Source organism: Accipiter gentilis, chromosome 20, assembly GCF_929443795.1.
Source record: "Accipiter gentilis chromosome 20, bAccGen1.1, whole genome shotgun sequence".
NCBI classification, from domain to species: Eukaryota; Metazoa; Chordata; class Aves; order Accipitriformes; family Accipitridae; genus Astur; species Astur gentilis.
The window spans coordinates 613203-636325 of NC_064899.1; the positions used below are offsets into that span (position 1 = coordinate 613203).

General features: G+C 40.3%; 1 protein-coding gene across 2 annotated transcripts in view; it reads left to right on the forward strand.

Annotated features, from left to right (window-relative positions):
- The window catches only part of ADCY2 (adenylate cyclase 2), a 196798-nt gene that overhangs the window by 66239 nt on the left and 107436 nt on the right, over window positions 1-23123 (forward strand). The window contains exon 3 of one of the 2 annotated variants that reach the window (XM_049824068.1): window positions 3016-3177. The exons of the other annotated variant lie outside the window; for it this stretch is intronic. Coding sequence (XP_049680025.1) covers window positions 3016-3177 — 162 coding nt within the window. The remainder of the gene's footprint in view (window positions 1-3015; window positions 3178-23123) is intronic. 2 annotated transcript variants of the gene reach the window in all.

Below are 23123 nucleotides of genomic sequence, written 5' to 3' on the forward strand. Positions count from 1 at the left end.
AAACTTAAATACAGCGACATTTTGAAATATGTTGAAAGGTCCCAAGCCTTACGTATCATTAATGTCTTGCTATCAAGATGAAAGGTAGAAGCATCTTATTTCAGGGTACTTGGGGAGAATATTCTTGAGCCATGGTGAAATAAAAAAGGAACCTGTGTGATAAATGGAGCTCTCAACCCCTTGGGTCATTAGACCATTACTGGAAAGAAGAGGAAAGGAGTTTGGCCAAGAATCAAGCACTATTGACAGGAGCCATTCCTATGTGCATTTTGGATGAGAGTTTCTATCTTAGCCTGACTGATACATCTCCTGCTTTGCAACAGCATTCTCAGACCCAAATTTGAAGGTGCAAATACAAGAATTGACAGGTCAATTTGTTATCAAGTGTTCTTCAACACAGTTCCAGTCCAACTCAGCCTGTTTGATGCTGAGTAACAGGGAGTTTGAGGTCTGAACATGTAGTGTCAGGAGGGGTTGAAACCTCTGTTTGTAGTTGTGGAAGGTTGATATTATCCATTTATTTAGATCAAGGAAAGTAGTGGGGTAACTTAAAGGATACTTGTTTACAGCAGTATAACAAATTTGGAGCTGATACCACTAGAAGCATTGCAATGTAACAAAATCTTTTTTATGTGCTCTAGTAGTTTGTTTTATGTCAAAGTTGAAAAGCAACAGCATCATATTGTATCTTATATCCACTAATGAGTTTAGTAAGTACCTAGCATGTATCTCACAAGTGGGGTGGATCATTTAGTCTGGCTATAAAGTCAAACCATATTCAAGCACAGAAAATATGCAAGTTTCATTTTTTGGAGACAGGACAGTTAGAGAAGGATGGCTTTTTATTTTCTAATCATAAAATTCTCACAAATATGTAAATGCCATCTTCACCCTAGTCAATTAGAAAGCTAAATTTTAAAACAATAAAACCTTGTTTTCATGAAAAGTCACTGGGATTGGATGCATTTGAAATCCTTCCAGGACTAGGGTCCAGGATTCATCCTCAAACCATTTTTTTAACTGGAAACTCTTAGGCAGCTGGTCTTACATGATGTTAAGGTATTTTGCCTGTGGCATCCATTCATCTTATGTGTATGTTAGAGGACCTTTCACATCCTTTGCTACTGCCAACTCATTATTCAGATTTTCCCCCTACCCTGATGCCTGTTACTGTGACAGAAGAAGATGAGATTGCTGTAATGTGATTTGTTCACAGCAAAATCACGTTGGCTGTTATTTACATTTTTCTTAACTTTCAGAAGTCTTGATTATGAATTGTTTTATTATTTGGTCTGTTATTGCTCCAGGAATTGAAGCTAAGCTGACCAGTTCTTAATTCCTTAGGCTTTTTCCCAGCCTTTCGAAGACATGTGCTAGGTTTCCCTTTTCTAGCCTACCAGAACTTTCTACATTTTTCCCAAGTTTTGAGACTATCAGTTAGTTCTCTCAGTATCACTGATTTTTACCCAGCCAGGACAATTTGAAAACATCATACTTACATAACCCTTCTCTTTTCTAGACCAAGTTTGCACACCTTTTTCTTTGCTGTTGGTTTTACTAACATTTGTTCATAGTTAAAACTTTTAGGGAGGACTGAAACTAAACAGATATCAAACAGTTCTGTGACCTGGTGCTATCAGCTGGTAGATTGGAAGAGTGGAAAAGCAAAGTTTCCCCTTTGCATTTTTATTACTTTACTTTCTTATTATCCCTCACGTCCTTTGCAGTTCCGTTTCATTTCATGCCAGTGAACTTCTTCACTCTTGAGCACATGGGATGGTTGGGCAGCATCAAGAAGAGTATGAGTGATCAGGAAGGAGTTGGATTAATCTTAATGGAGGAATTGGAGAAAGATGAGTGGAGAACAGAAGTGGACTTCCTTCTCCATCCAATTCTGCCTCCATGATGGAGAAGAATGCCTCCACTGTCTTGTAGGTACACATACATGAGGGTTCAGTTTTGACTATGGAATCATCACGTGCAGATGTGAAGAAAACAAACTGACAGTAAGAGAAGTGAGCAGCAAATTGTTATTGCTCATACCTGCTTGAGAGCTTTCAGAGTTAAATACTGTGTGCATACAACTGTTAGAGGGTGAATAGGCTTGTAAGTCAACTAAAACTGATGGAAAGGCTTGCTTAAGGATGTAATTATATGCAAGCTGGCACATTTTTAGAACTGCCTACTTACTTGAGTGTGCAAAATCTGAGTCCCAAATCTAGTTACATTTTCTCAAACATGTGGTGGAGTTTGGAACATATGCATACCATCAAATATATGATCTTTTGTATATATAGTGAAGGAATCCCTTTTGCTGTTACAGGTTGGGTTGTGCATTTTGGAGAGTTTGTTCCATAAAGTTACTGTGGATACTAATATCCTTTAAAAGAAGCTAACAGTAAATTCTGCTTATGGGCTGTGATTGTCTGAAGTTGTTTTTAATGTCCAAATAAATATATTAGCTTAAAATGTAGTGTTTTAATGGAATGTGACATACATCGTGTAGATACACATGAAGTATAATCTTATTAAACCAAAATGCTTAGCTGAACTTGGGCTTTTTTGCATAATGTCATGTTATATTAATTGTGAATTTTTAGTGCATCGGGATGAATGAAACCTCTCTGCATTGAAATTTAGGCCCTCTGGAGGGGTTTGGCAAATTGCTTTGCAATGCAGTTCACAATCAGAAACCACCAGTCCCAGGAGAACTATGCTCTAACTGTAAACAGTGTTAATGAAATTAAAATTTGAAAAAATAAATTTGAAGTTAAATTTGAAAAGTTTGGAGTATTGTGTAGTTCTCAAACCACTATGTAGTATCTTGAAATTGCACTTTTCCAACACTTTTTAAAATGCATTCTTCCTAATTCTGTAGTAGTTAGCAGTAACTTTCCTGTAAAAAACTGATGTGTAACTTTATGCTGAAGACAGTTCAACATTAAATGCTACTTTTTAAATGTTATTCCAAAGTGAATTTGACATGCTTCTTTTTTGTCTTGCTGTCTTGCACAGGTATCATTTTTCTTGTTCATTATTTTTGTGGTGTATACCATGCTGCCCTTCAACATGAGGGACGCTATAGTTGCCAGCGTCTTGACCTCTGCATCTCATACGATTGTGCTGAGCGTCTGTCTATCAGGTACAGCTGTTGTAAAGGAACACTTGGTTTGGCAGGTAGGTGCTTTGTGGAATTAATGATTAATTGTGCACTGAATAGCCTGGTAAATGAGCCAGGAGTGCCTCAGTGGGTGCTTGGGAGTATAAACTTACTTCCCTCTTCATTTCTGAATTGCTACAGACTTAATTCACAGGTAGTCACTTGTTAATAACGAGGGTGTCAGTAATGTTATATCTTGCTGAATCGCATGCTTAAGTGGTACAATCTACAGCCACATAGCGCTTACCAATGTAAAAACTAATATTGCTCAAAAAATTATGTGATGCAGACATATTGCGGTAGATGCATTACTACTCTGGCATATGTAAACCACGTTGCTCCTCACCTCATCAAAGCCTAACTTCCAAGACCAAGGATTTTTTCCAGGTATCAGTGTTATCTTTGACTCAGAAAAGCATTGTTCCTTTGAATACTCTGAGGTCTGCTGGGTTAAAGATCTGTTGTGAAGACATTGCCTGCTCCAGGTGTGCTGTAGGGCTTGTCCTCCTCCTGTCATTCTCAGACATTTATAGGAATTTTACAGCCTTCTTCTGGTTGGGCCCCCTGATTGAAGTGGACTGGCTCCAGACTCCATGACATTTAGGGAACCCATCTGTGTTTGCAGCTGGGTCTTGGCTTGTAACTCAGCTCTGATACTTCCCTACATGACATACTGCAGATTAGTAATTTTTAAAAATCCAAATATTAGGAGTTGTTTTTCCTTACTGTTTTGCAGAAGATCTTTTAAATGGTGAAATACTACAGGTTTTGTTGTAGTACTGTGACAATCCCAGCTGTCATTGATAGAAATCTGTACTTTTTAAAATTAGATTTCATTTTGAAAAACAAATACCTTTTTTTTTTAATATAGTTATGTCATTTTAGGGAAACAATTATTTTAACTTTTGCATCAAAATGACACTGAAGCTTAAAAGAAGTACATTTTTATAAACATACCAGTAGAACAAGGAAGATAGACATCTTGCTATTTATTGTGAATAGCATGAAGAATGAAGCAAACACTTTCTACTTACCTTTTAAGTTACTTGAGCCTTATTTTGAAAAACATTGTGCCTCAAAGGATAACTTCAAATTGCAGTGATTTTACACAAGTCTAGCCTTGTAAGTTGTTCAGGAAAATACATTTTATTTCCAGATATGGCTGCAGATCTATGTTACGTGGAATATTGAAATTGAAGTTCTATAAACAAAGTATGTTCTAAGATGTAGTTCTCTGTAGAATTTTTAAATAGTGAGATAAAATGGGTTTGCTTTTCTCTTGCTGATTTGGGTTAGGTGTGTGGTTTTTTCAGAGGTTGCCAAGTTGTGCTGTATGTTAAGCAAGGACTGTGGTCATCTGCAGTCAATGTAGCATTTTAAAAATTCAGTACTACAGTTATTGATAATTCTAGTGGAGTAAATCAGGGAGAATGTTATTCTTAGTTTTATGTCAACCTATGGCTTTTATTCTGGGCATAGATATGCTGCTAAAACAGTATTAATGTTTGCTACTCCTTCCCTAAAAGCATTTTTAGGTTAAAGTTGCTCTCTGCAGAATTTATTTATTTTTCCTGCCTATTTTTCTAGACCATTAAAATTTGGTATATCTAAACCAGTACTTTCAGAAGATGTTATATTTTTAGACACATCATGTGCCAGAATCAAAAGAAATCAATCATGGGCTGTGATGTACAATTAGTGTCTTTCATCTCTTCTGTAACTTCCTGTTTCATTCAGAAGGAGTGGAAGTCTTTGAGCAACTTGTAAATTTGTTGAGAGTATTTAATTTCCAGGATGTTATTAATTTTCTGTTCTCTCTTTGTAAAACATATTAAGTGTTCTGAATAGTTTGGCAGTTACTGAAAGTACTGAGTGCCCTGCGTTCTTACTAATGTGTGGAAGGGACTAAATGCCACTATCACAGTTCATTTGCCCTCTGTACACTTTTAGATTACTATTGTTTATACTTCGGAGTGTAAGCAAAAAAATGTTTGTTTTGCGTTCTTTGCTTTTGAAAATTGAGACCGCAAATAAAGGATTAGATTAGTGATACTGATTACACTAAAAAGAGAAATAACATTTGTCGATTATATACCTCCAGCTGGTATAGGACGAGTGTGTGTAACTAATAACAACAACAACAAAGAGCTGGGGTATAGGTGTTTAAATGGACCATGCTGTTGAATGGGTTTTTGCGGGGACACACACACACACAGAAAAAAAGTGTGAGAGGCCTGGTCTGAACTGGACTGAAGCTACTCTTTAGAGTTCGGTCACTAAAGCCCAGAGATGAAGAACTACTAGTAGACTGAAATTCAGAAGCTTAGAGAAACATGTTCAGGGCTAAAGAGAGTAAATCTGGCTTGTGGATCTACCCTTAGCTTTGACAAAAAGAAATTATTTTGATTTCAGGGCTACTGACTTGTCTCAACAAAACAGAAAAAAAACCATGACAATGTTAGCAATGAATAGTGCATTTTCCTTCTGGTATCCTTTTTTTTTTCTAGAGGACAGATAGGGAACTAGTAGTATGCACTTAAGAAGCAGAAAGACAGTGTTATAATAAATCCAACTGTAGGTACACATCAGATATTATAGCATATGTATCCTGTATATATAGCAAGTATCCTTCTGTAGAGAGTACCTGCATCTCATTTACAACTATTTCCTATGTATTGGAAGACTTTGATTAAATCTTCTCTGAGCTTTCTGTTCTCTTGGCTGAACAAACCACATTCTATCAGTCTCTCTTCTTATGTCAAATTCTCCTGCCTTATAATGCTTTTGGTAGCGCTCTGCTGGAGCCTCTCCAATTTTTCAGCATCTCCCAGGGACTCTTGTTGGCATCCCGTAGCATTCTGGAAGTTAATCATACCTTCAGTCTATCAGTAGAGAAAAATCGATGTTCAGAAGCATTTGCTTATTTTGAGATTTGGCAGAGCCTATATTACTGGTTTTGTTATTCCCTTTGTTGTCCTCTGTAAAGTTTTATGCCCCAAGTTGGCTTCAGTAAAGCTGAAAGGCTTTAGCATGCCCTTGATTATCCAGTGTTGGCTGCAGTCAGAGATACCGAGATAAAAGTCTCTTGCTAGGATAAAGAATCCTTCAACACACTCTGCTGGTTACATGAACTAGTTTCTGTTTGACCTATGCATGTCTTTGGCGGGGTGGGAGTCCACCTCGGTTTAAAAATTGGCAATGATAGAGACGATTTGGCACAAGCTTTCATATTTTTTCCATGGCCGTTGACCATCAGTGTTAAAATTTTGTTCCTCTTTCTGAGTAGGAATTTGTCTGGCCTCGTCATCCAGCTTCTGGGTCCCGTTTTTTTTGGCCTGTAGACTGATGGACCCAATAGTATCCAATTTCTGTTTCTCCTATGAGAGTACTACTAGACTATCATGAATTTGCCTCGTAACCTTTTTGTCAGTAAAATAAATGAGTTGCCTGCTTTTGCACTAGCTAAGCCTTTCATCACTTTCGCAGTGCTTTTTTGAGTCCTACTTGTGCTTCATCAACATCTTTCTTGCAACGCGGACATTAGCCTTAGAGTGACGTGCCAGGAGCAGCTGCGGCAGTGCCAGATGCTAATGGGGAGCTTGGTCTACAAAGGGGTCAGTGTGCTGCAGTGCTCGGCGCGGAGACACAGACGCTACAGTAAAATACCCAGTTAGTCTCCCCTTGCAGTCCCGTGGGGCGTTTAGTGCACAGCTATGGGATCTGTGACAGGGAGGAGGAAGAAGAGTCCTGTGTTCCAGTCTCAGTTTATGAAAAAGTAACAGTGTATGCATGGTTTGGGTTTTTTTCTGTTGAAAATTTTGATCCTAACACTTACAAGGCACACAGTCTGGAATCCGGGACTCTGCCCCCTCTTTCCAGGTGAGCATCCTACTGCCAAGCAGAGGATGTTGTTCTGCCTGCTCCTGGGAGCCCGGCGGTTAGGACTGCTGCAAGAGAACATGACTCTAATTATGGCATTAAGGCATTTGGCTCGGAAGACTTTCGCGACTTAACATCCCTTTCAGTTGTTGCTGGAATGGAAAGTGTTTCAGTGCCATCCCTTGCTATAAACACATAACCTGTTTCTTCCCAAACCAGAACAGATTCTAATCAAATACTTGTGTTTTTTCCTGCTCTGTTATCAACTGCTCAACCATTCTGATCTCATAATGGGTTGATACAATTGTTAGAGGTCATTGTGCTCTTAATTTGTTAAAAAAGAGCTAACCAAAATCATTAAACATCCTGTAAGCTTCCATTTTTCTTTTTCCTAATGTTATATATGAGGAGTGTGATTTTTTTATTTTAGTCTTTTAAAAAAGTATTGTTTTACTCTCTAAGCAATCAATTTTGTTGCTCTTGCAATCTTTTTTCATTAGGTGCAGCTATATGTTTTCCAAACCTGGGCTAAATTACTACAAACTGTCATTCATGTTTTTTTCTTTAAACCAGTATTCCTTACCTTTTGGAATTTATTTTTTTTTTTTGGCAGGTCCTTGCAGCACTGTAAAAGGGGCCCTTTTTAGAGGCACAAAATTGTAACTGGGCAGCATGCATGTGGACGTGTGTATATTTTTTTTTTTTTTTTTGGACTCTGTTCAAGAATGCATATAGCAAGACCAAACGATTTGTAACAACTTTTATGTAAGTAGTGTTTGGTCTTTGCTTGTGTGATCAGTTCCTTTCTGGTAGCCTGGATAAATCCTAATATAATGTTCTGTCCTGGTGGACAAAAACAAATGCTTAATGAAAATTTTTGTGTTTTCAAGAAGGTTTTAATTGGGAAATTCCAAGGCTACATCCACAAGATTTTGTGCATTTACCATCAGCTAGGCTGAGGTCTCCTATTACAACACGAATTTTATCCTCTGTGCTATGGAGAGTTAAAGATGAAGCTGCTACCTTATTCTTACGTGATCTGCTGGTGTATATGCACTAACTAGTGTTAGTGTACATCCAGATTATGGTTTCTGCTTGACTTCTGATTCATGAGCTTTTGGTATAATTTGTTTCAAGGTCTGTAGTGACTGTCCCGGTTTCAGCTGGGATAGAGCTAACTGTCTGCCTAGTAGCTGGTACGGTGCTATGTTTTGGGTTCAGCATGTGAAGAATGTTGACAACGCTGATGTTTTCAGTTGTTGCTCAGTAGTGTTTAGTCTAAAGTCAAGGATTTTTCAGCTTCTCATGCCCCGCCACAGCACAAGAAGTTGGCACAGGACAGAGCTAGGGCACCTGACCCAAACTGGCCAACGGTGTATTCCATCCATACCATGGGACGTCCCATCTCATATAGGAACTGGGAGGTGGGGGCAGGGAATCACCTCTCAGGGACTGGCGGGGTGTCGGTCGGCGGGTGGTGAGAAATTGTCCTGCGCATCATTTGTACATTCCAATCCTTTTATTACTGCTGTTGTCATTTTATTAGTGTTCTCATTATCATTATTAGTTTCTTCTTTTCTGTTCTATTAAACCATTCTTATCTCAACCCAGGAGTTTTACTTCTTTTTTCCCCGATTTTCTCCCCCATCCCACTGGGTGGGGGGGGGAGTGAGTGAGCAGCTGCGTGGTGCTTAGTTGCTGGCTGGCATTAAACCACGACAGAAATTGGTAATTAATTTTTTTTTTTTAATAAAGCCACTTTCCCCTTTTCAAGCCACTGTTGGCTGGTTGGTTTGTTTTTTTCCTGAACAGGCCATAGCCATTGATTTGTAACTTAGCAATCGGGCAAATCTTCCTGCCCATTTGAATCTCTGACTTTCTTGCTACTAGAACCAATTTGTTCCTGTGTAGAGGGGTCGGTGGCCCAGACTCCTCCTTTTGGGCCCTGATTCTTTAGGCCGTAATGGGGACCCCGCCTATTCTTTGAAAATGTTGATAGATTAAATTTTACAGACACTCCTCAAAATTAGGTAGAGAATTTTGATAGTATGAGACAGGCCTTCCTCTTTTTGGCTCCTCACAAGCCTGCAACTGGGGTCCTAGTGGCTGAGCAGTAAGTGTTTGAACCGTCAGAGCACTTCCAGCTGGTACCCCCGATGAACAAAAACCCCACTGGTATGGCTGAGGTTGCCGTACTGGTCCTTCCAGACTGCCCCGGGCTCCCAACAGCAATGTGAGCCTTCTGGCTTGCCTTGTACGTCTGCTTCCATGGATGGCAGCTGTACTCTTCCCTGTCTTTTCTGGAGTCACCAGTGGTTTTCTGCTGTGTGGGGTTTTTTGTGAAGTTTAAAATGTAAGATCTGCCGTGTGTGTGTTTTCTGTCTGGAAAATTCATGTGTCTTGTCAAGGGGAACCGGTTAATCTGATGTGATCTGTATTTGGCAAAAGTGCGCTGCATTTGTACACACGTACACCACACATATGTGTATGTACAGCTGGCCGCGCAGACTGATACACGCAGCACTCGCACAAACAGAACCAACGGCCTCATCCTGCTCCCCTCCTTGGCTGACCAGGATGAAGGTCTGTCAGCGGAGATGGTACCTTGCATGGATCGATGCACGTGTACCGCGGGGCTCCCTCTGGCAGCTGCGCTCAGGCACCCAGTTCACCCGGTTCACCCCGTAGCTGCCCCTGGATCCCAGTTCCCCCCCGTTGCTGGCTCCTGGACGCGAGTCCCGCTGCAGCCGCTGGTACAGCCCGCCTCGCTCACCGCCGTGCACACACACGGACGTCTCATCGCCCCGGTCATGTCACCCACCAGCTGGTCCAGCGTCATCGTTGCTAGCGCTCGCACACTCGCTTGCACACCTGCGCTTGCTGACACCGGGGCTCCTGGGGACTGTGCTCGCAGTGCGGTTGCTGCTCAGAGACCCCCATGCACACGCGTTTGCATGGACTGGAGTCCCTCACCGGAAAGAAGAGTGAGAAATGGACTTTACTGAGAAGACAGGACAGACAGGCGCAGGGCACGGCCAGGCCAGTGTACCAAGGAGTGACCTGTTTACGTGTGACTGACTCCTTTTATCCCCTCTATTTTGTTGTCCCTCCCCAAACCGCCATGATCTCTCCCTTTCCCTACCTTTGGTTCCTGCCCTAAACATCCTGTAATAAGTCTTGCATTGCCCTGTGTCCGTCCCGCATCCCACGCCCCGGGGCAGTGACCTCCCTTAGTCCCAGAGGTGATCTGGAGAGCCGCTCCTGGTGACCCACGGGGATGGGTGTCACTCCTGGATGCCGGGGCCGAGGCTCCCCCGGGACAGCCCGGAGAGGGGCCCGGATGGGGTGCCCCTTCTCTGGGTCCTTAATTGGGGTTCCTGCCTGCCTTTGTGCCTCTGCTCCCCTCTGGGCTCGTGCGGGTGGGCTCATGGCTCCTGTGATGGGCCTGGGAGCAGCCGGGTGTTACTCGGGCTTCCCCCCTCCATCATCTCTGTGCTTCTTTGTGTGTGTGTGCGTGTGTAGCTTTTGATCGCTTAACCCAACAGTAATTACATGCTTATTTCTATCAAGATTCATGAGATGATGCTTAACACGTGTTTTGCAATTCATACGTAAGGGAAATCTCTAACAGAATATACCATATCTAAATTATGAATATTTCCATAGCTCTAGTTAGCTTTTTCAGAGTTATCAGTGTTTCTTACGCCTCTATATCTCATCAGCTCCTAGAAGAGTATGTAATTGACAGTATCAGATGGTGGACCGGATTTGCAAAGATGGGCAACTTTGATACGGCATCTGTAATATACATTTAGATATTCTAATTTACATGCAGCATGTAGGCATGTACCTTTTGTTTAGACCACTCGTTTAAACTCATCTGTAACTGAACAACTTGAATGCATTATGGTATGAACAAAAAAGTATTTTATGTAACAGTTTGGCATAACAGCAAAATAAAAATAAAGATCATCAGTATTCACTGACTAATAAAAGAAAAAAATGCACAGCTCTAGGGCTCAAAAATAGAATAGAAGTTGGTTTATGCTGTTACCATGCAGTACAAGAAGAAATCATGCTTATTAAAAAAAAAGGCTGGGAAAAAAGACTGTGTCTTTAAGTATGTTCATTATTGTATAACCCCTGAGGCTGTATAGCTACACAGTGAAAGCTTGAAGCACATAGGAATTTTAGTAGTCTGAATGGCTAAAAGCTGTTGCTGTGGGTTGAATTCCTCCTTCTCCCTTCAATACCTTTTTTTGAAGGAGATGGGGAACGGTTATTCATGAAGGTAATGCAGCTTAAACAACTCTTGCTTTCACCTGCGCAGTTACACGGAATGAGTTGCTGTTGTCCCTGCTGAAGGGTGGAGGGCAGTGAAGGGGGGAGACTATTTCTTGTAGCAGCAGCTATTGCTGTCCCGTCCCTCGCCCCTTTTTCCCTTTGCTCTCCCCACCCCGGCAGCAGTCTGGCTCACCATGTTGTGCAGCAGCTGCAAACCAGTTTGAGAGGAATGCTATGTCCTGCATAGCACAATAAAGTAGGGATATTTTTTATTATTGCACATGTTTCTTTACACTTGATTTTATACTTAACTCTAGGCAGATATTGAAATGCCATCTGCTGGTTTTTTAACTAATTTTTACAATCTGCAGGTATACATATGCTTCATTCATTCTTTAAGACAATCTGCACAGTTTGGATATGCTTATGAAGAGCTCACCCGCCTACAAGAGTATAGATATGTAGGAGCATAGGTAATTGCATTTCATAGTATTCAAGTGTTAACGTGGAGAATGTGAACATCTTCCAGAAAGTCCCTAAGGCTGTAAAGAGAAGACCTGCAATACCTAATATGATGGAAAATTCAGCAAAGGCTGAGAATTGCAGTGTCATGGTGAAATGAAATCATGTGTGCAGGTGGCCATGTGGGTTTTCAAAAGGAGCATTTACCTGCAGCCCAAAATCAGCATCTAAGAAATGCAAAGGATAACACCTTGAAGGTCTTAAAAGAGCAGAAGTGGTTGCGATGCAAAAAAAGAACACGCAGCAAAAAGGACAAGGGGAACAAGAAGAAACAGATGGAAATTATCTGTGCAAAAATGGTGACAAAAGCATAAATGCTAAGTAAGAGAAGTGGAATGCTGAAAAATTAAAAGGTGGATAATAAGGCACCTTTGATAATGCTCTGCATTATTTGCTCTAAGTTTTTGCTTGGTTTGCTGTTCAGTCATCAGTCATGACACCTTTTTTTTTCTGCTGTCCAGCAGTTTAGGCAGTGAATGTTTTCCTTGGGTTTTGGGGTAACTTTCTCACCTCTGTTCAGTTTATTGGTGCTGCACTGATGATGTCTGAATGCAGAGATGATTCCCTTTCTACTGTTATTGGTATTTACCAAGTCACTTGAGAGTCTCTTGTACATGCTACACACGTAGCCCCTGAAATCATTATCTAGTTATTTTCTCTCTGCTACATTATTTCAGCTTCCATTGAGCTGCATTAGCTAAAAATACTCTGGAGTCAAATCCCGGGGTTGCACACGAGCAGAGCTGGCCTGCCCAGGACAGCAGGGGAGCAAGCAGCAACCTTTGTAAACGTGTTCCGAGTCCTGCCCGCACCTACCTGTGTCGACAGTCCTGGGCTTCGTCAATAACCTTTAAGCTCCTGCTCAATTAGAGCAGAGCGCAAATAAAGATCCCCCTTTGCGACACCTCTTTCCTCAGCAGAGTCAGCTTTAAACCCAGCTCTGCATTTGAATTGCCTGATGCAGGGCTCGGACGTGAGACTGATGCTGATGGGTCCGGAGTGGCAAAGCTCTGCTGCTTTCCCTCCTCCGAAGGGAGGAGACCACGGTTAGGCAGTAGCAGGCGTGCTGGAGAGCCACGGTCAGCTCTCCTGGGGCAGCCCCAGCAGTGGCTCCAGCCCTCCTCACGCTCCTGCTGGGCTAAGAAACCACGGCAGCCGCACCGAGCCGGTCCTCGGGAAGAGACATGCCCCTCTTTCACAAGAGATTTGGATGCCCTCCTTGTCACAGCCTTTGGCTGATGTCCGTGTCCGTACTTCTGAACTCCACTGACTCTTCTCAGATTGGATCAGCTGGATAGACCATTAGTTCTATGTTAATTAAAAGCTAATCTGCAAAACCATGAAGGAGCAGGGAAACAGTGGCAGAGGAACCCCAATACCCCAGTCAGAGCAAATAGGACACCCTGGCCCAGCTCCTCCCTGGGCTGTCACTGGACAGCCGTCAGCCCCAGTGTCTGGGTGTGACAGCCATCAACCGGGGGGTCGATGGGAATGGCTCCCCAGCTCACCCTACAGAAGGAGGGGGGCACTGCCAGCAGGCTGGGGGTCTCATTATGGGACGCAGGGGTAGAATCATAGAGTGGTTTGGGTTGGAAGGGACCTTCAACAGATTGGACTAATCAACCTTCTGAAAAGGGATCTACAGTCATGAATGCTCTTCCCATCCCTAAAATGTCTGACACAGTTCCTTCCATTCTCATTAAAAGTTGGTAAGGCCTGTCAGTTAGTGAAAACAGTACCAGGAAGGTAGTGGTGTCCAGATTTCTTATTAATGCTAGGCACAATTTGGATGATTTGGTGTGAGGTGTAACAGGTATCTTAGAGAACTGAGGCGCGAAGAGGTAGAGCAAGAGTTGGAAAATCTATGGTGGGTTGCCTTTGCACTTAACGGCTTCAGGGTGACGCGCCTCTGTATCTGTGATGCTCTTTTGCAGTTGCAGTACGTGCAGTTAAATTGGCTTCTTTTGCACCGCGGAAAGAAAAAGAAATCCTCCCTTCTTAAAAACTAGGACTGTTGGCCTTCATGCTGATAGCTCTGAAAGTGGCACCCTCCGGTTCATACTGACTATAAACTAGCAAAAGTCAGAAGCCTGCCATTTTATTTTAGCCTTCCTAATTCAAAGTTTCCCCTGCAAATTGCTGAAAGTTTTCTCCCATGATTTGTTTCTTCTTTCTGCTTCCCTCATGCCCTGGTTTGTAATGCATTTTTGCTTATTTCTTATTTCCTATTTCTTACAAACCTGTTTCTTCTTTTTCTGATCTAGCTGGGCCTTTTTAAAATTCAAATTTAGGGACTTTTTGTTATCCCTCAGTATACTGCATCTTGCTTAACAGCCTCTTGTGAAGAAGAGTTCGGCAGCTTAACTTCATTGTAAGAAGAACCATCTTTTGCTTGTTTCCAACCTGTCATCTGTTTGAGTCCCCCAAATTCTTACACTGGAAAAAGGCCGAACAGTTGATCTCAGTTCCCCCTCTCCAGGCCACTTACGATTTTACAAACCTCTGTCACACCTCCCCTATCATCTCTTTCCCAGGCTGAAGAATTGTGAATTACTTATCTTTCCTTATTTAGAAACCGTTCTATACCTTTGATCTTCCTTATTTCCTTTCTCTGATCTGAAAGGAGTTTTCTCTTACACAATAACAAAGCACAGTCTGTAAGACAGAAAATCCATTAATACTTCATAGTATGCTTGTTTAGTAAGGAAGTAGGTCATCGTAAATTCTCATGACCCTGAATAAAGAGAAAAAAAATGATAGGCCTGATCCTCAAGGCAAGCACAAATTAGCTGAAATGTTACTAGAGAAGGAAATGAAAAATCTGTGACCTGACCCATGCAAGTTTGATGTGAAGATTTAGAATACTTTGTTTAACAAAATGCACAATGTGAAGAAGGCTCAAAAGAATTGTTATGCATATATTAGAGTGAAGTAAGATAAATAAATATGTTTGCTTTTCATGTCAGAAGTTAAAATGTTGAGTTCTACCAAAAATAATTCTAAAGGAGAAAAGAGTGTGATTATACTGCATTATGCTGAAACCTGAGCAGTTAGGATTGTTTCCGCAGGGCTGTTGCTTATTGGTTTATTGTTATTATTATTTTTATTATTATTATTATTATTTGAACAATGCCAATTTAAGGGTTAGGAAGCTGAATCTTTAGAAAAAAAATTATGCTTCTATACCCAATTATTTGGGATGCAGTAAATGAAAATCTGTACTTAGGAACAGGCAAAGAATCCTTCCTAGACTAGGAGGAATAATTTTATATTCTTGTTTTCTCTAAGATAACTGCATTCCTTTTAAAAAAACTGTATACACGAAAAAGACATCTAAATGGGCATGAATTCAAAAAAAGAAAAATTGCAGTGTATCTGAATGATAATGCACTTACTGTCTCATTAAGTGGATGCCAAAAGAAGGCAATGATAATTGTGTAGCTGCTGATAAGAGAATTTTCAGAATGCATTATGGATGTTGTGCCTCATCCTGACAAACGCAGTTCACAAAAGAACAATAAGCGGTGTCTCAAAGGGGTGTTATGTTTCAGATATTGGAGTCTTTCCTTAACAAGTGTCCAAGACATGGATCAAGGTAGAACTGCAGCATGTATGGTTTGTTCCTCATACATATTTCCTTGAACTCAGGCTTGCGGTTCTGTTCATATTATGGATACCAAATAGTTCGCTATTTTTCATGGTATGTTCTGTGGTATTCAACATTTTAGCAGTAATGGAATGTTTCCCATTATATGAGTTCTTGACAGTATTAGTGTATGTATGTGTGCAAAATTATGCACATATATATAAAAGTATATATAATATATAGAGAGATATATATATTTTTCCCTCTTCCTACACATGTAATTTTAGTAGCAGATCAAAAGCTCCGGACTATACTGTTGTGTTTCAGTTGTGGTTAGCAAGGTTTTTTGGTTAGGTTTGTGTGTAAGTACCTTTGATTTTAGTTCAGTGAGTCCATCTGGAATTAAGCACATCTGAATATCACAGGACCTTTTTAGAAGTCTGAACCCAAGTATCAAAGTCTTGTTTCCGTGCATTGTGTTTCTTCATCAACTTCATGCACTTTGCCATGAGGTGAGCAGCAGACCATCAGGTTTGATTTCTCATAGCTTAAAACATAGACCACATGATGAATGCAATGTTGCCTCTGAGAGTCAGACTGTCTGAAGGGGCAGGACAGGCTTAGACGAGCAAGTAATGTGTATACCTCCTACATAGATTGAGAGTGCTGATGTTCTATTTTCTTTTATTGCCGTTTACAGCATTTTAGGGCGGGGAGATCACAGAGGTAAGGGATAGGGATAAGCCCTAGTGTACATGGAAAAAATAATAATTTCTCTTTAAAACCCTAGATATTTTTAATAGTTGCTAAGTCTCCTGCACTCTTACATTTGCATAAGTAAGCTTTTGGAAAGAGAACAGCAAATGCGATTAATACTCTGCTGTGGCAGGCAGCTTTGCCTGTTCAGTTGTTTTGGGTGGTTTTGTTTTCCCCTTTCCTTATAGTGTTGTAGAGAGTCAGATTAAAAGACATTCAACAGAAGTTAATTCTCTTCAACTTTTTAAGAAGTCTGTTGAGCTGGATTAAAAAAAAAACAAAAACCAAAAGCTGTATTCAGTTACCTAACTATTTTAAACTTCTGTGTTTTCCAAAGATAGAGCAGTGATAATATTTCATCAGTGCCAAAGTACCACGTACATTGTTTTGGGATTCAGAAGACCTGACCTCTGTCTCTGTCTCTTGAAGTCCTGTTGATTTATTTAAAGTCCTTTGAAGTATCATCTTTCTGCTGTATGCCTCCATTTCTTCCATTTCCTTATTGGTTAAATGCTGATTTTAATATTTACCTTCATACAGTTTGACCTCAAACATGCTATATCATGTTTGTAACATGCTGTAATATTTTATTTTGAGGAAGATTACTGCAAAGGAAAAGCTCAGATCTGGAGTGGAAAAGAACACTTTGTATTTGGCCATATTCTTGTCTACTCTCAACAGATCTGATGAATGTCATTATTACATATTATTTTAAGATCTTTTATATGGTACATAAAAAATCATCCTGCTTTCTTAAAGTTTTCTAAAAATCAATACAACTTCAAGGGTTTCCTTATTGCGATTTTGTTTGTTGTCTCATTCTGCACTGTGGGGAATTTAATTACTTTTCACCTGGATCAGGAGGTGCATTGTATTGTCAGTGTGAGCCTGGAAATTATTATAACCCTTACTTGTCCAGGGCTGGAAAGTGCCTTAGGGTCTCAGGCGTTCTGATGAAGCAGAAGTAAAGGCTCATGCGTAGATTACAAATCCAGAAGGAGCTGCGAGGATTAGATGGTGCCATACGTTACAGTCTCTTATAGCTTAACTGAATCAGTTTTCATTTACACTCTAGCAGTGCCTCCCCCACTCTGAATATTGGCCTGCCCTGGACCCACGGTAGTTCTGTGGTCCTCCATCCACCTTTGTTATTGAACTTCTAGTTTAAAATACCGTAAAACCTGGTTGCACAGACTAACCCTGACCATCTTACTGTAACTCTGCAAGACCACCATAACAAATGGAGAATAGTTGGGCAGCCCTCTTGCCACAGCTGTGAAAACAAGGAGCTCCCCCCCAAAACACCCTAGGAAGTCTGTCCTGTAGTCCCTGAGCCAGGGCTGGACTGAAAGGCGGACGGACCAGTGATGGGTCTTGGAAGACCTGCGGGGGGCTGGGGCTTCTCTGCCCCCTGAGCTGCATCTCAGTGGCTTTAATGCGCAGAGGAGTTGCTTTACTGGCTTCCTCAAAGGCAAGGCATGGGCTCCCGATGGTCGGGACCGCTTTGTGGGATGCATACAAACTCAAGGAGAGGGAAGCGATTGGCAGAAGGAAACGGGATGAGATGAGTCGGAATAGAATGGTCTCCTGAGTCGCTCGCTGCCAGACGTGACTGAAGTGCAGATAGGTTATTTCAATGTAAATGAGCTGCAACCAAATTTGCAAAGATATTTGTGTGCCTAAAAGCCACTTAAGAGTATTTTATAAAGTGCTTTGATTTCCACGCGAGCTAGGTACAGATTTCCTGCTTGCCTTGCAATGAACTGTGAAGTTCTAGGAGCTAGTACTACTAGAGAGGGGCACACAGCCAGCAGGTCACGGCGCTGGGTGGGCCTTTTGGTCTGAAGACTGACACGAGAAGAGGGTATTGGGGCTCTGAATAGAGACTTGCAGAGAAATGATTGATAACCAGGGGGAAAAAGAGTAAGAAATAATCTTAGGCAGCCACCCGCGAGTGTTGCTCAGATCAATATTATGTTCCTCACCTGACAATTCTCATAAAGGTTTTTGGCTCCCCTGCCATGCAGTAAGTGTTGATGGTGATTGCCTTTGACAACCTTTGAAGCAGCACAGAAAGAAGAAAAGCAAAATCTGTTTCTGCTTGTCTGTGATGGAGCTTCTAAAGAGCCTTTCTGTATCCACTTTGACACCGCTATACCTGTGCTTTAAAATCCAGATTGATTTGTTTCTCTTAACATAGAGGAAACTTGATTCTATCTTGTGAATGGATTTTCCCATCAGAATTAAGGCTTGGGGATGTTTGCTGTGATCTAGGTCATGCTGACCTTAATTAAAGACCAAATCGCCATGTGTCAGGTAATGTCACACGCTATTTTGATAGTCCCCTGGTGCAGTAGTTCCTCAAAAAAACTGGCAACTGAGCACAGCATAGGCAAGCCAAAAGACATGCAGTTAACTTGTTTCCAAAACATCTTTATTCAAATGTGATTTAAATTTCCTCAGTTATGGAAACATTTCCCATGATAGGGTACGAGTTCCTGTAACTACCATAAACACGCTAGATGGGAGACAAATCTGGAGTATTTAATTTGTTTGTTTATTTGTAACAGCAGTAACAGGCATGTCTCGTCTAAAATGCAGCACCTGAAACAGTCGTTTGCCGCCTACTCTCCCTTTTGTGCTTTTCCCCTGCAGTTGCTGTATTACGTGCTATTTTGTGCAGCCTGTAATCTCCCCCTTGCCTTGGGACCCACTCCGTCACTCGGGCTGTGGGCTGTCTGCCCGGGGCTCCCGGGAGCCGGAGGGGACGGTGCTGTGCTGGCGCGGCCGAGGAATGCGCTCTGTCCCCCCGAGGCACCACCAGCTCCAGCTCCCGTGCCCTGCGAGCCGGCCGGCACCGCTACGCCCCGTCATGTGGAGCAGAGCAAGGTGGTTGCCAGCTCTGTACTTTGCTAATTTTATTCTACTTTTCCTGCCGTGGACGTAAGGTCATTAATTTTCTTTGAAAAATAAGGACCTGGGGAGAAAAGAGGTTGTTTGACAGCAGGTGGGATATAGTATTTTTGGTATTTCCAATGCCAAGCTATTAAAGCAAGCTGACAATATCAAATGTGGAGAGCGTAAAAATTATTTATTTGCCGCAAAGTATTACTTTGGGAGATGTTTAGAATCCAGGATTCATCTTGAAGCCATGTCTATAACTATGAGGCATTTTCTTAGACACGTCTGTGACAGTCTCGGTGTTTTTATAACCACCTTGGTCAGCATCATGTTTCAATCTGAGGCCTTAAAGCAGTTGACTTGCTTTCAATATTTCTCCCAAGTATGAGTAATATAGAAGCTAATATAATGAATGAAATAATTTCTGTGTTTTAAAATTTTTTACGTTTTCTTCTACTGTGAGATAATTTCTCAGTAATTCTAACATTTTTTCATTGTCTTTGTTCTGTATATTTAATTGCACTGATCTTTGTATGCCCTTTGTACTTCAGTCCTTAATTATCTATCTGAAACTAGTCGCTGGTTGTGGTAGGAGACTAATCTTTTCTTTCGTCCACAACAGAAGTTTTCGACAGACTTCCAACTACTCTGCTATAGTTTGTTTATTCTTAGATGTGTTTTTAACCATATGAAATTACAATGTGTTGGGTTGTGAGGTGGTTTATTATTTTTTTAATTTTTGTTTGAGTTGACTACTGGTAGTTGTTTGGATTTATCCACTGAGCATTTTCAAACTGACTATAAGCATGTTGCTTGTGATGAACTGTGTACTGAATATCAAATTAATGTTGAAAGACTGGTAGAGGGGAGTGGTAATTGGGTTGAGAGTTACCTGCACTGGAGCATGTGATGTGATTTGGGAAGGGTTGCTAGGACACTTAATGCTGTAGTGCGCTGGCAGTGATAAACGACCACTGCTCTACTGTTGAGTTTTGTGTCCTTGGTCAAAGCAGCTTATTTTCTAAGGCTTTAAACTGTGGGTTTTGGTCTTGCAGTGCTGTGGTTAGCCATTTGCCATACAGATCCACCTTTAAAGGATATGTAGCACAATTTGTAACACACCAGTGTCTTTCCGCTATCAGTTGTGTTCATTAGTTGCAGGCTGTGCAACTAATTTGTAGTTTGTGTTTTAGTATACGGCAGCGCAGCTCTTTGTTTGCTAAAATGATATTTTGTTTAAGCTTTTACCAAACTAATAAAATAATGCTTTTTAAGTGGGGTATGTTTTGATTAAGATGAAGCAACCGTTATTCATAAATGAGTGCTTTATATGTGATTTGCTTCTTAGGATTTTAGGGTTTCTTCACAGCAGTTTTAGCTGTTCGATCATTAAAAAATATTTAGGATTAGATAGATATACTATTTTTTGGTAGATTTAGAATTTTATCTTTTTTTTAAATTTTAAATAGGTTATTTGTTTTCCAAAACTCAATGTAGCATTTATAATGTCTAAATATATTTTTATATATAGTAACATTATCTCTATTGTTTGCAAACATAAGCTACTGCAGTTACATGGAAATTAGTGAAAGATTTGATGACTGTATTACTCATTTCATGTCACTTTTTTAAAAAAAGAATGTTTTAACACATGTTGTAATTTGGCCTTCCTAGGGAAATAAGTCTGAAGGTACAAAAATCAGCTTTCTTAGTAGTTAGCACTGTTAGTCAAAACTCCAGTTTGCTGAAGTTCCCAATCTTATATCATCTGTGCCGTTTAAAAGATGAGCTTATACTAAGTAGTACTTCATGTGACAGTTTATAAACTTTTAGATTTTTACCAACATACGGGTATGTAATGAAAACTATATTTTGCTTAGGTATGCTGAAGCTAGTAGTAACACATATTTTAGTACAGTGAAATAATTTATTGCATAAATTGATGCAAAGGTACAACTTGTTACTCATCAAAGCGTATATGAAAGCAATGACTGAAGCCCAAGTTTGGGGACATTGATGAATTCTAGAAACGATGATATAGAGGTGGTGAATAATGAGGTAGCAGAGTTTGCTGATCAGATTGGGATATTCAAAGTAGAGATAATAAATGCCCATTGTAGAGAGCTGAGACACTTCTGTGAATATGTTTAACTGGTGAGACAAACAGAGCAAGGACTGTTCTCCAGCCCCAGTGGTGAGCACGGCTAGTGGTCCATACACTTAAATTCATCTGAGGTAAACGTTAAGTGAGGAAAAATAGAGAAGGAAAAATTAACTTAATGTGTATGTGGATTTACAGATTTGGGAAACTGTGTTTAAAACATTGACGTACATTACTGAAAAGCAAACTAAACCTGCCATTGTATTTGGTGCTGAGAACTGCTTCCCTGAGATAGCACATTACTTTGCAACATGTGGATGTCCCTGACTGAGTCTCTCTGACTGAGAAGGGGTGGTGTGTGAGAGATCCTGCTCCAGGTCTTTTTAGTGTAGTATTACTTTATATCTTCATGATGTATTGTCAAATCTTTCTAATGGCAGGCTGTACTTTTAAAAGGGAGGTTGCAAGGTGCAACTTACTTTGCTGTAAAAGATAACTTGTATTAGCAACTGAATATGGTGGGGTTTAAGTAGGAATTTTCTTTTTGTACAGGATTATTTTTCTCATGGAGAATAAAAACTGTAGCCATTCCATACAGTAAAAAACTCCACAAGTCAAATGCACTTTCTGCATTGTTCATATTGCTGCTTAGAAGCACTATGATGTAATTTTTCTATTAGCTTAGAACATTCTAGGTTCAAAACAGGCATCTTTTATAAATACAGGCGGGATGTGAAAAACATTAAAGAAGGGAAATTGTTTCCTTTTTTTTTTGTTGTTGCTACATGTACATCAGAATTCATAAAAAGAAATTGCATGTTCATGTGACTACTTGTACTTTATCCATAGTGTTTTAATACTATTTCAGTCAGATTTGGGAATGAAGTCATAAATTAATAAATATAATGAAAATATGGCTGCAGTTACCTGGAAGTTGGAATATTCTTTCCTTCCTATTACTGATAGCTTTTCTTTGTATGTAGGAAGGCTCTTCAGTTTTTGCAAAGCATCACGATGTATTTCAATAATAGATTCACAGCTTGTCTTTTCTATGTAGAAATGTAGTATACAAACTGTAAACCAATCTGTAAGAAAAGTGTTAAATGCAGAATCTGCTAATAAGGTGGAGCTGTAGGTAATAATAGACAAGGTTATCATGGAAATGGCATTATTGCCAGTTTAGTGGACTTGTATTTTTCTTCATGTTCACAGTATTAAACCCATTTGATTTTTAAAATACATTCTTTAGAAGGGAAGACTTTGTCATGTTCACTGCCAGAATTTAATTTTCCTTCCATGCATTCCTGCTTCTTGTGTGGTACACAGAATTTGTCAGTTCATCCCTAAAGCAAAACCTCTAGAGAATATTTTGAACCCAAGAAAGAATAAGCTAAAATATGAGCAATAAAAATATTTCAAAATCTGTCAGAAAGTGATAATACAGAAATTAATTTTTTTACTTTAAAAATTACATAATCATAAAGAGTTTTAAATTGTAATTCACTTAAAATAACATTTGCCTTAGATGCACAGTAGTCTATAAAAAAAGCTTATGGAGCTATCTCAATTCACCTTGTGTCTTGTGCCTGTTGTAGTTGCAATTTTTACTGCTAGAAAAAATCATTCTGCTAATTAGCTGTGATCTGGCATGCTTTATCAGCAATTTTAGAATCTGTTTGCTCCACTGAAGTTAATCAGCCGAAGTGAAAACATCATCTGTGCAAATGTTTTTTAAAGTGCTGCAAAATGCCTTTGTATACAGTTACACAGGTCAGATAGGAGCCTGAAGAACATGTATCTAAAAGTAGGTAATTCGTACTAAATACAATCTAGAGCCATAGCAGTGAACCAAACCAATCTCTGTTCCTTGCATGGTCAATCCCTCTTCCAGCAGTTGAGTAACAAAAGGACTTCAGAGAGTCTGTAAGGCAATT